Genomic DNA, 17,229 nt, shown 5'->3' on the forward strand with positions numbered 1-17,229 from the left:
TAAAATTTTACTGCAGAGCACTTTTGGAAATTCATATCATGTTAAGATTAAAACAGAACAAATAAATGATTAAAAGCTTTGATAATTAAAAAATTCAAGATTAAAAACAGATTTTGGTAATATTTGAACAACAGACTTTTTTTATTCAATATCTTTATTTGTTTTTTATATGGTGCTGAGGATCAAACCCAGTGCCTCACACTTGCAAGGTGAGTGCTCTACCACTAAGCTACAGCCCCAGCCCACGAACAACAGACTTTTAAGAATTATTTTTGTTTTACAGAGGGGGAAAAAACCCCCTTACTTTAGCAGTTCATACTCTCTATACATAATATTATATGTAAAAAATTCATGGTTGCATATAAAGAATAATGTATGAATTTCTGACATATAAACGGCTTCAAGTACTTGAGTAGGATCTTTTAAAATCAGAATAAGAGTATCCTAACATAAACAGGATCAAAAGGAAAATATTATACCAGCAGTTGGTTGAAATTATGAGTAATGTTGCATTTTATGTATACTAAATATAATCTAGAATTTTTCATAGCTTAACTTTAGTAATCTTTTACTTACATCAAAGTAGGACCCTGCATGTTCCAATATAAGCTGAGTAGAATCAGGCTTATTTTTGCAATAGGTGACATACATCTGAAACTTGTCTGCCTATAGAATAAAATTAGAGTATGTCATTCAAACTTCAACAAATAACAGTATGATAACCTTTTATATAGGAAAGAAGTTTTGTGGATAAAAGAAATTTAAGCTTCAAATAAAATAAACTATTAAAATAAGAGCTACATCCTGTTGATCATACACCTTTCAGAAACTTTCCCAACTCTGGCAAGTTAGGGCCAGGCACCTTTTCTCTCTCAGTCCACATTGGTTTGAGAAAACCTCCGCTGCAGGCTTACAGCCAAGGACCTATAGGATCACTGTGTGTCTGCCTCTCCTCCAGAACAGGCACTCAACTATGAATCCACAGGGTCAAGCAGAGGCCTGGCACACTAACCGTTCTCTTTCATACCATCACTATAGCCAATAAAAAATCCATTCTATAGTAATAAGTAGTTGAAGAATGTAAATCTATGAGGTAAAATCCATATGTATAGATATGAGCAGAAGATGGTGATTTTCTCTGTATTTACAGATATGAGCAGAAGATGGAGAGACTAGAAAGAAATAAACAGTATCCCTTTCAACTTTCTTCAGTGTCATCATATAACCTGAGAGGACAAGCAGATGAGGCTACTTTACCCAGGTAACAAAGCAATGTCCAACATCCTCTGGCAGTTGTTCATATTTTTCCAGCTCCTTTAGGAAGATGCTGCAAAGAATTAAAATATTAAAGTATCATGAAGGTGGTATAAAACATTTTGCTAGCAAGAAATGGAAAAACTGATGCCACCTAAATTTTTAAAATTAGTAAAATTTATAGCTCTTTTAATTGATTTTATTTTTTTAAATACACGACAGTGGAATGTATTACAATTCTTATTACACATATAGAGCACAATTTTTCATAGCTTTGAAATTTATAGCTCTTAACCAGAGTAAGTTATTATGACTTTTAAACACCTAATAGTTTAGTTTTTGAATACCTTTTAAAAGAAATCTTAGCCTAGAATTTAGTAGCTAAGGTCATGATGCAGGGATACAAAATGTTCAATTAGAAGAATCCTTTTAACATGTGCATACTTTCTGGTGGGGTATGGGGAGTAGAGGTGAGCAGGCCCATCAGTTTTGGCCTAGCATCATGTTACCATTGGCTAATGGTCTTGGAAAAAGTCCACCTAAAGGAGTGTTTTTTGCAGCTTTTTTTTTTTTTTTGGTAAATATTGAAAATAAATTCTTATGAACTTTGAGATTTTTTCTTCTAAGTCTGTGTAAAATGTCCTTGGTATTTTGATGGGTGGAAACTGAATCTGTAAATTACTCTGGGCTGTATGGACATTTTAACAATATTAATTCTCCTACTCCATGAACATAGGATACGTTTTCATTTATCTGTATCATTTTTTTATTTCTTTAATTAATGGTTTGCAGTTTTCACTATGGAGAGCTTTCAGCTATTTAGTTAAATTGACTCCTATATATTTGTGTTTTGTAGCTATTGTAAATTAGAACTCAATCCTACAGAAGCAGTAAATCCTGTTATTTATGACAACATGCAAGGACTTAAGAGGACATCCTGTTAAATGAAATGAATTAAACACTGCATAAACTCATACTAAGTGGAATCTAAAAAAAACTCATCTTATAGAAGTTGAGAGTAGAATGATGGTTACCAGAGGCTAAGGAATGCAGGTGGGAAGGAGAGATTGGTCAACAGATACAATGTTATTATTTGATAGGAAGAAGTGGTTTGGTGTTCTATGGAACGGCATGATAAATACAATTAACATTAATGCACTACATATCTCAAAATAGTTAGATGAAAGGAATTTGAATATATTCACTACAAAGAAAGAAAAAATTTTAAGATGATACGTTAAATACTGAGTTGATCTCACAATGTACATCATAAATATGTACAAATGATGCATCAGTCAAAAAATTTAAAAAAACTTAAAAATAAACGAATAAAATCTTGTGCCTTCTGTGACCAATGTAAGGTGTGATTTATTTTAGTTAGACCACACTGATCCTTCCTCAGTAATAAAATATGAAACATCATCAGCCTGAACCCCCCAGGGGAGTTTTTTTCCTTTACTTCCAAGAAGTGTCTTGAGAGAAGTTAGAGTTCCTACACAAACATTTTCAGTTGTCCTAATCACATTTCTGTAGGAAATAGGAAGAATTAGAAGCTGTATCTGTATTAAAAGAGTCTCTAAAACGTTAATCTTTTTGGAGAAAAACTAATAGACTTCATTCAAATCTCAACAAAACCACTGAAAACTGCTTAGTTCAATTAAAAACTTTAATTTCTTGAGAAGAAACTTCAGTAGAGTATCTAGAGTTCAGGAGTGTACCCATTCCCCAAAGACAAAGCTACTCACTTATTATGAAACTCATAGATTTCCTGCATGTTTCCAAAGATAATGAGCTCTTTGTTTACAATGCCAGGCGGGATCTCCTCCACTCCACTAGTCATTTCCCATAGGTAGGTCTAGCAGGAAGGAAACAGAGGAATTAGACAAAAATCCACACAAACTTTCAGAAACAGCTATTCATGTTTCCTATAAATAAAACTCAGAGTTAATGTGTAAATGAAACTATATCTGAAGAATAAAACCTTTCATAAGGCTTTTATAAAGTCTTTTATGAAAGTTTTTCAATTGCTATTAACATTTTGAAAAGACTTCCTATACTGCTCAGCTCTAAAACTTATTCCCAGCTTCAAATTTTGAAATTAATCTATTCCCTAAGGTACATAAAATATTCAGGATACCACTGTGTATCAGTTGCCATCATAATTAGTAGGCACATTTCTCTGAAGCTGCTGTAAAATTCTGTGCAAAGAGAATGTCAGCTAGGCCATCATGTGATAAGTGAATGAGAGGATTAATGCTGTGTCATCTCTGTAATGAGTGAAAAGCACGCCTAGAACTTCATAGAAGAGCAGAAACATGAACCAAAAAGCTGCAACTGTTCTAAGAACCACCAACAGGTAGAAACAGAACAGCAAGGTTACACTCATCTAAATAAACAAGCAAAAAAACTTACTTACATCCATACACTCCCGAAGGTCTCTTACATAAGCCTTTTCGGTTTGAATTAGCTCAGCCATTATGAACCTTAAACAGAGTTAAGACAGCGAATATTTCAGTCCACATTCAGGATGCAGGCTTACTTTACCATTTACTTTTACAAAGATCTTGAAGGATCTAAAAGTATTAAGTCCAAAGTAATAGGTTTTGGAGAAGCAATTCAAGAACAGATAGAACAAGAGTATCCAGCCACTAATTCAAAGGGAAAATAAGGATTTTTGAAAACATTTTATTGAGGTACCTACACAGGCCAGGAATTCTCAACTTGGCACTACTGACATCTGGACTCTGTGTTATAGGCTGGAGGACCCACAGAGATGCCAGCTGCACTCCTCCCTCCGTCCTCTCTGTGCAATACTAGAATCTCTCCTCACTGGCTTAATGTCTGGGGTGGGAGGGGGCTCATCAGGAATAAGAACCACTGAGAAGAGCTCCTTTTATCCTTATTCATATATAGTACAGTCTACTAACTGGCAACTTTCAAACATCTACCTTTGTGTTATTAGTGTCCACTCATTAATGACAGGCACAGGGACAAAGGCAACATGATACTGTGTCTGAACCAGGTGACAAGGGGACTGCGGGCACTCCACAGTCTGTGTTGCAATAACTAAGCACACTTGAGCAATGAGGAGTCTCAAGAGCTGCTTGACTACAAACCACACAGAGAATCCTGCTTGTGCAAAAGACATTTCCTTCACTTTTTCAGTGAATCATGGTAGATCCTTAAAGAATGGCTTACTCTTTCCTGCGGGCAGACTTCCGTTTTTCTTCATTGAGTTCATGAGCAGCATCTCGAAGCTTCACCTCTGACCCAGGGATACTGGCTGGGATGATATCAAGCTGAAGACTTTTACTCTGTGAATGAGAGTCAATGAAGCCAGTTAATTAAATCAGCAAAGAGGACACTGGGAAGAAGACTATGAGTTGTTCTATTTGTACAAAGCCATTCACCGATTTGTTGGAATCTGAAGAAATCCCCAGAGCTTTCTCCAAAGAGGTCCTGTATTTCTCCATCCGCAGAGAGAAATCTCTGTACCTCTTATCCACTGCAGTGACACATTTTTTTATTTCTGCCGCATGGGCATGCCCTTTTTCACAAAAGCCATCAGCCAGCTGTATCAATAGCTTCACTCTCTCTTTGGTTTGCTGCAAAAAACAACACGGAAGTATTGTGAAGCAAATGAATCCAACTGCCAGAAGCCCCAAACACAGTGACAGTCTGGACCTGCCTACACTTGAGGCTCACAAGAGAAAACAGCTGGTGGCAAAAGCTTAGAGGCAAGCCCAGAGCCATCCAACCTATCTCCCGAGTGAATGGCATTTTTATGACCTCAAAGAAAGAACCCTAGACCGACAACCGTCAACAATGTCTTCATGTAGTAGATACTCAGTAAAATCTGTAGAATCAATGAATGAATGAATGAATGAATGTTCACTCAGGATGTTCTATTTACAATTATCCTACTCTTTTTTTTGAACACTGTTCATATTTGTTACAAAGCAGCTGTGCAAAGACAATTCCTTGCTTTACACAATTATTCTCCAAATGACTTTCTGGTTTTCCTAAAAGAAGTAAATGTGCACATTTACTTCTTTTCCTAAAAGAAGCAAATGTGCACTGTGGAGGTCCCCAACCCCCAGTAGGTGCATAGCACCTCCACAGTGCACATTTAATTCTTTTCTAATGCTTAGGAGATAAGAAGGAAAATTCACTATTCAGGTAATTATCTTCAAAGAGGTTATTTTAAATTTCGTTCCTGGTTGAGAACTCTCACACAAAGAAAGTTGTTTCATTTTATATGTACACAGAAAAGAATTTTGACTAAGCTATGTACAACTTTATTACTCTGCATAAAGTTAAGGAAAACCATAAAACAATAGTTGTATTGTTATAAGCAGATTTATGAAGGACTTAAACTATCCCCATTTTACAGGTGAGGAAACTGAGGTTCAGCAGTTAAAGCAATCTGTCCAGCAGGCAGTGTGTCTCAATCCTGAACCTCTACCACTTCAGCCTCCCAGACACACTCCCCACCAAGCGGAGACTCAGGAAAAGGTTCAGTTATTTCACCAGGTCTCACTGGCAACCAGAGCCCAGAGCATTCCAGCACTGGGAGTGCTTTACTATTGGGATCAGCCCTCTGTGATGAAAGTGCTTTTGCTCGGATCTTCCCTGTTTGCTCTTTGTCCTTAGACTTTGCTTATATTTGTGGATTGCCCTTTGGAAATTTTTAAATATATTTGTATAGATGAATTTATCAATCTTTTCTTTTACGAGTTTTGCGTCACGTAGACAAATTTCCCCTATATGAGGATTTTTTTTTCCTTTAAAAATTCTGTTATTTCTTCTAGTACTTTTATGCTTTCATTGCTGATACTTCAAACTTCTGGTATTTATCTTGGTATCAAGGTGAGAGATGAATTCAACTTAATTTCTTTCTGGAGGGCTACCCTACACCACTAAAAAATATTCCATGTCAAAGTAAACTATTACAAGGGTTTTCATCCTTCCTCTATTTGTCAAATCTAGAGATTTTTACAAAGGTAGATTTTTACTTACAAAGTATATAAATATTACAACCAAACAACTTCTTAAGTCCTCATACACAGACAGCTTTGTTCATCACATTCTTTGGTGGTCAGAGCCTAGAAAGGGTGCACAGTCAACTGTTGCAGACACTTTGTAACCAGGCAAAGCATTTGGCATTGGGACACTGCTGATCAGGACCAAGGGACGTTGTGTAGGAAGAAGACAGCAGAGCTCTGAATGACTTCGAAAGACAGGGGGTTTCAAAGCTCACCGTGCACACAGATGGCACCGTGAACTGTGCAACATGCTCCTCTCTGGGCCTAGCGTCGTCATCACTGTTTGCAGGGAGGACAGAGATCAGCTCTCAAGTAACCCATAGGATCTGGAAACAGGTGGTGCATACATACTGGGAGAGATTACCACATTAAGAGTCAAGAAGGAATCTAGCCAAGTCTTAGTAGGACAGTGATGAGAAAATTTCGTTTGGTCTTATAGCTTTATGCCATTAGCACCAAAAATGTTTTAGTAGTAATTACTGTCACAACTGGCCTGGGAGCCTATCCTGCCAAAGTTAAGAGCTCTCTGCAGAACAAAAGGAAATGTGGCTTCCTAGAAGACACCAAGACCATAAGCAAGAAGAGAGAAGATGCATTTCATCAAGAAAAACCAAATGACACCTCCCAGCACCAAAGCAAGGGCACTGAGATTCAGAGAAAGGCAGCAAGGAACCAATGGAAAAGCTGCTATGGAAAGACAAGCAGGAGTGTTTTTCCAAAATCTCCCAGTTCCTCCCAGTTTAACTAATTCAATATGCCCAATAAAAGAAACAGTTCTATGTATGTGAGAAACAGAAAAATCAGATGTCACCTACAGTTTTAGACCTTCCTTATAAGATACAAGAATAAAAAAGATGCCTATTACTGCCTAAACTTCAATAACCACACCCTGAACTCAAGGAAAAGGGACATTTAGGAATAAAGAAAAAATTCCTTTACACAGGCTCCACTGGAGAAACACTGTTGCCAGAACACAGGACATCAGAATGCATGCTCCATTGTGTTCCATGTGTGTGGCCTCCAGAGTCCTCAGTGAGCAGGCCACCTCACTGTAATGGCCTCCAGAGTGCAGTAGAAGCGCAAAGAGCAAATCCCAAATCTACCTCTGTGTGCTCCATCAGGCATTTTATTAATAATTTTATAATCAAAGCATAGTCAAAGAAGCAAATATAGATCTTATAGTACACAGAGAAACTATGATTTTTATATCTAAATACTAACAAAACCAAACAGCGTATAGCCCATGTGTGGTGTATCGAGAGGAAGGAAAAGCCACACTCCTCACCTGCAGACACTGTGGGTCAGCTCTCCTGAGCTCTACGCTCTGTGCATCTCTAGGAGCAGCCTCCCAGGCTTCTGCGAGTCCCACCTGCCACAATGCCCACAGCGCCCCCACCCAGTGCCAGGTCTTCTCACCACGCAGGGAGGGTGGTCTCTCTGCAGCCCTACTAGACTGTGATCTTCCAGGACAGGAATCAGGGATTCCCAGAGCCCAGTACCCTCAGGATCTGAAGGGAAATAAACTTACAGTTTGGGGAACCAGGAGCAGAGCACAGCAAAGAATAGCAGGAGGAGCCAGAAATGGTTACAGAAAGCATAAAAATGCATAAATAAACATAATACAAAGTAGCAGTTGTCACTCTACATGATTTACAAATTCCTCTTGGGTAAATTTCCAAAGTCTGGTTAGGGTCACCCAAAATAGTGGTTCATGCTACTCATAGGAATACTTCTTTTTAATCAAAATATATTGTTTGGCTTGATTATTTATATTCCATTCACAAATCTGAAATTATTGTCAGCTTGTTCCAATAACTCAAAGTCTATCATCAAAATTAAAGACAGTTCTGAAAATATTTCAAAGAATATACATTTAATAACTATGAAAAACAAAAAGAGAAATGCTACAGGTTAAGGTGGCAACTCTGAAGAGTCTCAAAACTATTCTGAGGCAGGGCTGGGATTGTAGCTCAGTGGTAGAACACTTGCCTGGTACATGGGAGGCACTGAGTTTGAGCCTCAGCACCACATAAAAAAATAGGTATTATGTCCATCTGCAACTAAAACAACAACAACAAAACAAACAGACAAATAAAAGAGGGAATTAGCTTGTGCAGACATTTGCATTGGAGAAACAACTGATCAGTGGGTGGGTTCTTAGGTTATTTTCTTAAAGATATAATTTCACTGAACCCTTTAATTCTATTTTGATTTACAGCGACAAGGCCTCCAGTCTTATAAACCTGAAAATAACTTGCAAAAGAGACACTGATATAAACTCTGCCAACCACAAAACATAGACAACTTCTGGACAGAGGGTAAGTGATACTACTGTAACTCTTTCCACCAACTGAAGACAGGGAAAAATATCCACAGAGTACATAAAAGTCAAACTGGTACCATCAAAGAGTATTTCATGAAAATAGCCAGCACCTGGAAAATAACTGGCAAAGAATTCAAGAGAGAAAAAAGAAGGCATAACAGAAAGAATGAAGACAAAAAGGAGGAGAGAGAAGGAGGCAATCGCAGAAATGAGTGGGTCAAAAGGACATGGATGAATAAAGAGGGTGATGAGGGGACCTCTGAGAGAGGAGCATGACAAGGAGCACAGGCATCTCCTGACTGTGTGTGACGACCCTGCTGGTACCTCTGCTCCCCCATTTCACAAGGCATTTCTAAATGATGCCGTTGAGAAACACCTCATTTCCCTGATGCATCTGTTCTTGTTTACTCTGGAAAGACCCAGGCAGACTTCCAGGACCCTGCACAAAAGTCCACTCCCACTGAATTTACCTTCGCAGTTATCTGAAACTCCTCGTGTTCTTTCAGAAGCTCCTGGGTGTGTTGTATGCTGGACCCTGTTGAGGTATGTGTGGAAAGGTAGAACTCCCCATTGTCATGAATCCATTCTAAAGCCTAGAGAGGGAAGAAATAGAAAAATGTTCATGAGCTAAAAGTCCATTAGGAAAGTGCAAGTTTTTGAGCACCTCAAATACACAAAACAATGCTGGCACACATCAAGAAACCTTCCTTGCAGAGACTCATTTCTGAAATGAGTGTCTTAATTCCAAAGTTAAAAAAAAGCGCGGGGGGGGGGGGGGCATTGGAGAAAGTGTAATTCACTTATGTAGCAAGATAGTAAAATATTCCAGAGTTTCTTATAACTATGACCCTAAAGGCATACAAACAGTACAATAAAATAAATCATAGCCAAGACTCTTTTTCAAGAATATAGAGAAGGTGTAGGTAAAGGGTGGTCTGAAAGCCTCACAGTGCCAAATGTCCAGATGTTTATACACCTATATCTGTAGAATCCTACAGGGAGCTTTGATTACAAGAAGGAAAGGAAAGCAGGTGCATATTTCCTGCCGTCCATATACACCTTTTGGCTTTTCTTCCAATTCCTATGTTTGCTGTACCCACTTAATTTGCTTTTTGCAGTTCTCCTGCAGAGGGTCCCTCTACATTGTGCATAAACATGGTGACCAGGGAGATACTGGTGGGATTAACCTTTCTGGCAGTAGGACAGACACGATGACACCAGACACAAGGGGCCAGTGAGGTTCAGAGTGCAGTGGAATGAGAATTCTGTCATATACTCTCTTGTGGTTTTTTTTCTTCTATTTTCTTGTATCCAAAATGAAATCAGTAACTTAAATGTACACATCAAAAAGCCAATATTAAGGAAAAGAAGCATTTTAAAAAAGTAGAAAAGTGGGCTGGGGATGTGGCTCAAGCAGTAACGCGCTTGCCTGTCATGCGAGGGGCACTGGGTTCGATCCTCAGCACCACATAAAAAAAATAAATAAATAAAGATGTTGTGGCCACCGAAAACTAAAAAATAAATATTAAAAAATTCTCTCTCTCTTAAAAAAAAAAAGTAGAAAAGTTTCCACCTGCCCTTGGCAATCTCTGAATCATTCTCTGTAATCTGCTTGTCTTGGAACAGAAACGCTGCTGTTTCCACCAGATACATCACTGCATTTGTGGCATTTTCACAGCACAAAATGAAAAGGAAACCTGGACCTATACAGCCCTTCAGTTTCCTGACTGGGAGCTAACTTTTGTCATGTTTAAGTATGGCTGTCCCATCTCTGAAACAAGGTTAACACTGATATGAACAAGGGCCACTTTCATCAGTTTCTCCATTTATATAACAAACTTTCCCCAAGTACACACTGTAAAGCCAGAAGCCATGAGGCCCCAGGAATAAGAGCAGCCTGAACTCTATCCTGTTGCTTGGGAAGGAAGGCACAGATGGAAAGAAATTCACAAAAGATGGCTGCAATGACAAAGAGTAAGATGACCTTGTCAGAGGGGATCAGAGGAGGTGGAACCTCATTTGGGACCTGGGAGCTTAGGACAGCAAAGGGATCAGCATGTCACAGCTGTGAGCAGGGCCAACTCGGCCTGCTGTAAGACAAGATGGCAGGACAGGCTGGAAAGGAAACTGGAGTAGGTGGGGTATTGAAGGTCATAAGTAGGTGGGATTTTCTTCTGAAAGTAAATGTGTCTACTTTGTGAACAAAGGTTTGGAGTGGAGAGCCAGAAGACATGACTGAGGTTCCACTAGGATGAAGGGGTGAAGAGGGAAAGGCAGGACAGAGACATCTGGAAGACTGGCAACCCCTGAACCCAAATGAGAGAAGGTGGGAAGACAAGGGAAAGACAGGAATCAAGAGTAACACTGCTTGTCATTCCTGGCAAGATGAGCAGGGACACAAGACACAAGAAACACAAGTGCAGTCTTGTTTCTGGTGAGACCAAATGGACACACTCCACGGAGGTACCTGGGATGCATACATCTGGAGAGCAGAAATGGAGAACACAGTTGGGAGATACCCCAGATAAAGAGAGGGTTAGAAGAGAGGAAAGAAAGGCAGTCACAGGGCAAACTGAGCCCCGAGAAAGCCTGCCTTCAGAGGTGGAGATAAGAGAGGAGGATCAGGAATGGGGTCCCAGGAAACCTGAGGGAAGGCATGCCAGAGGCAGCACCAGGGAAGCCCCAGGTTACTGCACCACATTCCTCCTAGGCCGCTTGCCTCCCTCAGTGTGCTACCCTGAAAACTGCAAATAAGTGAGGGTCCTCAAGGCATGGTCTGCTATGACCAGTTGACATTTGCCTGAGTGCTGTGATTCAAGTGCAGAGCAGAACTCTAGGAGAGCCACAGTGCTGCTGGGTCACCACCTGTTAACACTAGGAACTTATCTTTCTCTGCCAAGAGAATTATCTACAATTTTGCTTTTCTATAGCTAAATGATAACTTGTTTTGCAACAAAGAGAGAAAAAAAAGATATGTAAGAAAAAAATAAGAAAGCTTCTCTAGTTAGAAACCAAAGCAGGCCTCCCATAATTCTGAAATATGATCAAATGATCTTTAAATAAAATGAAGAAAATGAAATATGACATAAAACATCACAGCTTGCCTCCTCACTGTTGGGATATGACTCCAACACCTGGTGATATCAGCTGAGATGAGAGAAAGCCATCAGGGTGCCAGATCCATGACCCATGGACCCCAACATATCAATCTGAGGGAACTGGGCAGTTCTGGGTACAGGTCACCCCTGTGAGACCAACACACAGAATAGGATGAAATCAGTTCCCTAAGTGGAAAATCCATGCCAAGGAAAAATTAATTTCCCTTGGGCTATGAAGACTTCCTGGAATTCTTGCTTGTGGCAGGCACATGTTTCTGTGAATAGTTTCAGGGGCATCCCAGGTCTAAGTTACAGTTGAGAATTGGGTTGTCAATGACCAGCAGCATCAGGGCCTCTGTGACTCCAAACTCATTTACATGGAGGACATGAGATGCCACACAATGAGCACTCAGCCTGGGCCTGTTCACATGCAAGTATTGGAGGAACATGCCTTCTGTCCCGTGCCTACCTCCCAAAGCAATTCTGAATAAACAGTACAAGGATTCTTATGCTACATGAAGGCCAAAGAGAAGTGACTGGAATGTTAACATATAAGATAGGGGTAAAGAAATTTTATCCTAAAACGAGCTTCCATGACTGATGATCTCAGCAGAAGCACTTTAATCCCACAGTGACTGTGAAAGGGGGGTACTCTGAATGTTAGCCTTGATGTTTCTGCCTTAACCAAAAGCATGAATCTCTTTTGACTATACTGAATTGTTAAAAATTATGTCCTATTTCCTATTTAGTTTCAGCTTGACTTGTCAAAAACATAAAACCTCATCTTAAAAATGTAAATACAGCAATATAAAAAAGAATCCTACCCACTGCATTTACGTAAGTACACAATCAAGATTCCACGATGCTTTTTTTTTTTTGAAGGGGTACTAAGGATTAAACTCAGGGATGCTCTTCCACTGAGCTACACACCCAGCTCCCCGTCCCCATCCTTTTAAAATTTTGAGACAGGTTCTAAGTTGTCCACACCAGTCTTGAACTTGCAATTCTCCTGCCTCAGCCTCCCGAGCCTCTAGGGTTATAGACATACACCACTATACCCAGCTTCCACAATGCTTTTTAAATAATAAACATGATGATTTTTTTTGCGCTTGGCTATTATAAATGTGAGGTACAGCACTAAAGGAAAGCTGAACGGCTAGCCCACTTGTTGAGGGTCAAAAATACTGAGTGACTCACTTTTACCAGGCTATGGGGTTTGATTTTATAACAAATTTAATTAAAAGGCAAGACTGTCTGGGGCATTAAAAAGTGATTTTTCAGGATGCCTGCAATGACAAAAATCTGCCTGAGGATGGAAGCATGGAGGCGGGCAGGCGGCAGTGGTGGAGGGCCAGGTGTACACTGACCTGCTTGGCACTTCGTTCAAAGACCACGTACTGCTGGCACTGGTCCAGCCGTCTCTTCCTCATGGTCCAATAATGCAGTACCCTGTTCTCCCGTTGGAAGAGTTCATTCAAGATATCTAAGAGAAAAAAGAAAAAAGATGCACGTTGGTGCTTGAGTTCTATTAAGACCCCTAACTAATCCTCTTTTTTTTTTTTTTTTTTAAGACTACCATGCAATGCCACAGCAAATCAGAGTGTCAAGGAACCAGTTTTATTGTCCAAGGTTCTCAATAAACACACCAACCAGACTCTCTATTCACTCTTTCACTGTGATTTATTACCTTATAAAAGAGAGCAGTTAGAAACTTAAAAAAATCAGTTCACAATACTCCAGCTAACTGGATTAGCAGGATATTCAATTTTTATCCTCCACTGGGACAATTCTCTGATAGCTGGAAAAGTATCAGCATTAGGTATTTTGTTCAGAACTACTAGAGCCTTCTGCAGAAGGCATTTAGTACATGGTAGAGGTCGTATATCAAAATGGTGGAACACTAGAAGAAAACAAAAGTGCTTTTGTTTGTTTGCCATTATTATTATTATTAATTTTTTTTAATGTTTATTTTTTAGTTTTTGGCAGACACTACATCTTTGTTTGTATGTGGTGCTGAGGATCGAACCCGGGCTGCACACGTGCCAGGCGAGCGCGCTAACGCTTGAGCCACATCCCCAGCCCCATTATTATTATTTTTAAACATAAACTCTTAGAAGGAGGAAGGACATGAAGTAGGGAACTAGGGAAGCAGAGAAACATGAATCTATAAATGCAAAAAATTCTTGATGCATAAAAACTAAAAATGTCATAATCAAATATTAATCACCATTAAAATATTACAAAATAATAGTTTTCCCAGGAAAAACTACTGAGAATATATAAAACACAGACCTAATTTATTTAATCAATTCAATAGGAAAAAAAGATGAACAACCCATAAAAAATGAGCAAAGCATATAAATACTGGGTTCACAATTCTTCAGGGAGCTCTGGATGAAATCTAGGGCCTTGCACATGCTAAGTACATATCTACCACTGAGTTACACTGAGCTACACCCCTAGCCCTGAAGTTTACAATTTTAAATTAAATATGCAAATACCTGTTCAACTTTACTCAAAGAAAAAGATCATTTTCCACTGTTTTCCTGGCAAATCCTGAGATTATCCAGTGTTGGAAAGGACAGAAAAAGCAGGTACTCATTATTCTATATTACTAAGGGGAAAAAACTGAGTATGACCCTCACAGAGGACAATGTAGCAACAGGCAATGACACTGAAAATGCGTATACCTTCTCACCAGGAATTATCTTTCAGGTACATGGTGCTTATGTGAATAATCACAATTATCTGCACCAAGGTGTACAAACACCAAGGAGCTGATGGGACACTGAAGCAGGGCAACAAAGTGTGAACAGGGGGCAAGTTACATCAGTTACATCAATGTTGCACCCAACATCCAAAAACAGAGAGTAGATCTCTAAATTCTGATATGGAAAGGTGAATAAGTTGGAATATTAATGGCAATATCAGGTTACAGAGAAAAACAGTTTCATTTTTGCAAAAAAAAAAATAGTGAGACAGGTGAGTGAATACATAAGTTTGTATTTCTCTATAAACAAACCTATGCACAGACATAATATACAAAAAGGTTCTGATAGTGATTACCACTGGCAAAGAAATCATGTCATTTATATATACCTTTGTACGCTTTTAAAATCTTTTGCTTTATTCTAGAAAATACTTTTAAGAAAAAAATTGCCCAAGACAGAAATTATAAATCAAATAAATAGTACCTAGAATACAGTTTCATTATATTGGACATCCTTAAAAAGAGTAAGTTTCCTCAAATAAGAATAAGTTATTCTTGCTGTGTTGCTTTGGGCCTCGCTAAGCTGCTAATGCTGGCTTTGAACTTGCAATCCTCCTGCCTCAACTTCCCGATCCGCTGTGATTACAGGTGTGTGCCACCTGCACCTGGCATATATCAATCTTCACACTTCAGCTCACATTTTCCCAGATCTTTTCCAATGTGATTACACTTAAACGTACAAATGGTTTTGTAGATTTTTTTCTACTCAAATGGTATTAAATTACATAAATATTTCACAATTTGCTTTGATTAATTATGTCTTAGGAATATAAAATTGGTAACATTTTATAGAAATATAGTCAACAGCAATAAATATGCTCAATGATGCATTTGCTGATTATATTCGTCAACTTATTCAATATACTCTCAGCCTGCAGATTTCCTTAATGATTAGTGAAAGTCCTGGATGGAGAGGTTGCTTCCTGTGCACTCACTTTTCACTTGCTGCTCTGGAGCCTTGATGTGTGTCACCATTCCTGGCATGTTCACACTGTTCCTGTGTAGGTATTTCAGGAAGACGTCTGCATTCCTCCTAGCAAGTGTGCAAGCCTAATAATGAAGAGCAACATGTGTTAATTTGACTTACATAAATGTGTACTTGAGAAGACAGGGATGATAATATCATATGGCTTGGCTCTAATGTATGTCTAACTTTTCATTTGACCAACTTGTCATTTAAAAATGAGTGGGTTAAATCCTATTTCAATTTTTAAAAAATCTCTTTCACAGCACTTTTTCTGAAAACCTAAGATGCTATATTAAGAGCTGCCCAATGGAGAAGTGCACAGGTTAGGGGACTGAGCACAGCCACTGAACTACAGCAGGAGAGGAAGTGAAGCCACTCTCTGCTGAGCCTTGATTTTACAGCATCATAAACTTGATTGCACACTTAGAAGAAACTCTGAATTACAGGGCCCAGTTGAAGTGTACCTGGGTTTCTGTAAATCCCTCTGGAGGAGCATACAGGCACTCTTTTACAACTCCTCAATCCAATTGTAGATGAAAGCATCCACAAACATATGTAAATAGAAGAGTATGGCCAGATTAAGCACTTGGTTTTAGTTTGCCAATTACTTGAACCATTCAGTTTTGGGATTGTTTGTTATGTGCTGTTATTGTACAAATAAATAAATGATATTATACGTTTGGGTAGCAGGACAGATCATGTAAGTAATTTCATTAATGTATAATAGATCTTTGGTATCCATGAGAGTCTAGCTCAGGGACACCAAAATTCACAAATGCTTAAGTCCTTTATAACAACTGACTTAAAATTATTTTCCTTTTGTAATTTTACTTGAATACCTTTCTTAATATTTTAGCTAAGTAGTCATTTTTCTTTTCTGTCAAATGGATTCTGGAGCAAGGAAGGCAAATTGACTATAATTCAAAATATATTCACAGTGATTGACATGTTGTAAAATTTAAATAGCAGTGACAAGCAGGGGTCAGGGTCTTTAAGGTCTTATTTGACACAGTTACAATTAACAACTGGAGAAACTATAGTTTTCCCATTCTGGCTGGCTTAAAAGAAAAGCACTGGTAGAAGCCCAAAATGAATTGCCAAATATAATTTTCAAAGAGTCAAAATTTATTTTTCCAGACTAAACAATATCTGTCAGGTAATCCCCTTCAGTTATAAAACAAAAATTATCAAATGCAATAGGAGATGGCCTTTGAGGGTCAGAATGCTGAAGCAATGAGAAAAACCTAACTTAATGAGGTGACAAGGAAAAGTAAACACCCCACCTATTTCTAACAGGTCCAACTGGTGGTAGCAAACAGAATCCCAGAATTTGTTTTTTAAGTATCTTAAGAATGCAACACAGAAGAAGCATTAGTTCTAAATATTTAAAAACATTTGACCAGTTCTAAAAATTTAACTGTTTCAAGGTACATCTGTGATTTTTGTGTGATCAAATATGACATACATAAAAATGTGACATTTGTGAAAGTCCTCGTCTAAAGCTTCTCAGAGAGAGAACATCTAGTCTGTCTGGATGCGACCACTCCTCTTGCAGGGAGAGTTCCCCGAGTGGCTGGCCCTCTAAGCGTCACGGGTTCATGCTGTTCCACCTGTGCTTTCATGTGTCTAATGAGGCACAACCTGTAGTCCTAGAGAAGCTAAGTGTCCAACAGAAGATTGCTGTAAGTATTACATTTCACCCAATCAATCAATCAATCAATCAACTGACCAACCAATCACTTTCTCTCTGTCTCCAGACTCATTTGGAGAAA

At 38.7% G+C, this 17,229-nt stretch overlaps 1 protein-coding gene across 2 annotated transcripts in view; it reads right to left on the minus strand.

Annotated features, from left to right (window-relative positions):
• Positions 1-17,229, minus strand: part of Trio (trio Rho guanine nucleotide exchange factor) — a 333,690-nt gene that overhangs the window by 105,330 nt on the left and 211,131 nt on the right. For both annotated transcript variants that reach the window (XM_027950370.3, XM_071612702.1), the window contains exons 19-27: positions 15,426-15,540; positions 13,088-13,203; positions 9,093-9,215; positions 4,665-4,859; positions 4,453-4,568; positions 3,671-3,737; positions 3,000-3,109; positions 1,258-1,327; positions 577-666 (exon numbers count right to left, since the gene is read on the minus strand). In XM_027950370.3, the coding sequence (XP_027806171.1) occupies positions 577-666; positions 1,258-1,327; positions 3,000-3,109; positions 3,671-3,737; positions 4,453-4,568; positions 4,665-4,859; positions 9,093-9,215; positions 13,088-13,203; positions 15,426-15,540 (1,002 nt within the window). The remainder of the gene's footprint in view (positions 1-576; positions 667-1,257; positions 1,328-2,999; positions 3,110-3,670; positions 3,738-4,452; positions 4,569-4,664; positions 4,860-9,092; positions 9,216-13,087; positions 13,204-15,425; positions 15,541-17,229) is intronic.

Source organism: Marmota flaviventris, chromosome 5 (genome assembly GCF_047511675.1).
Source record: "Marmota flaviventris isolate mMarFla1 chromosome 5, mMarFla1.hap1, whole genome shotgun sequence".
Lineage (NCBI taxonomy): Eukaryota > Metazoa > Chordata > Mammalia > Rodentia > Sciuridae > Marmota > Marmota flaviventris.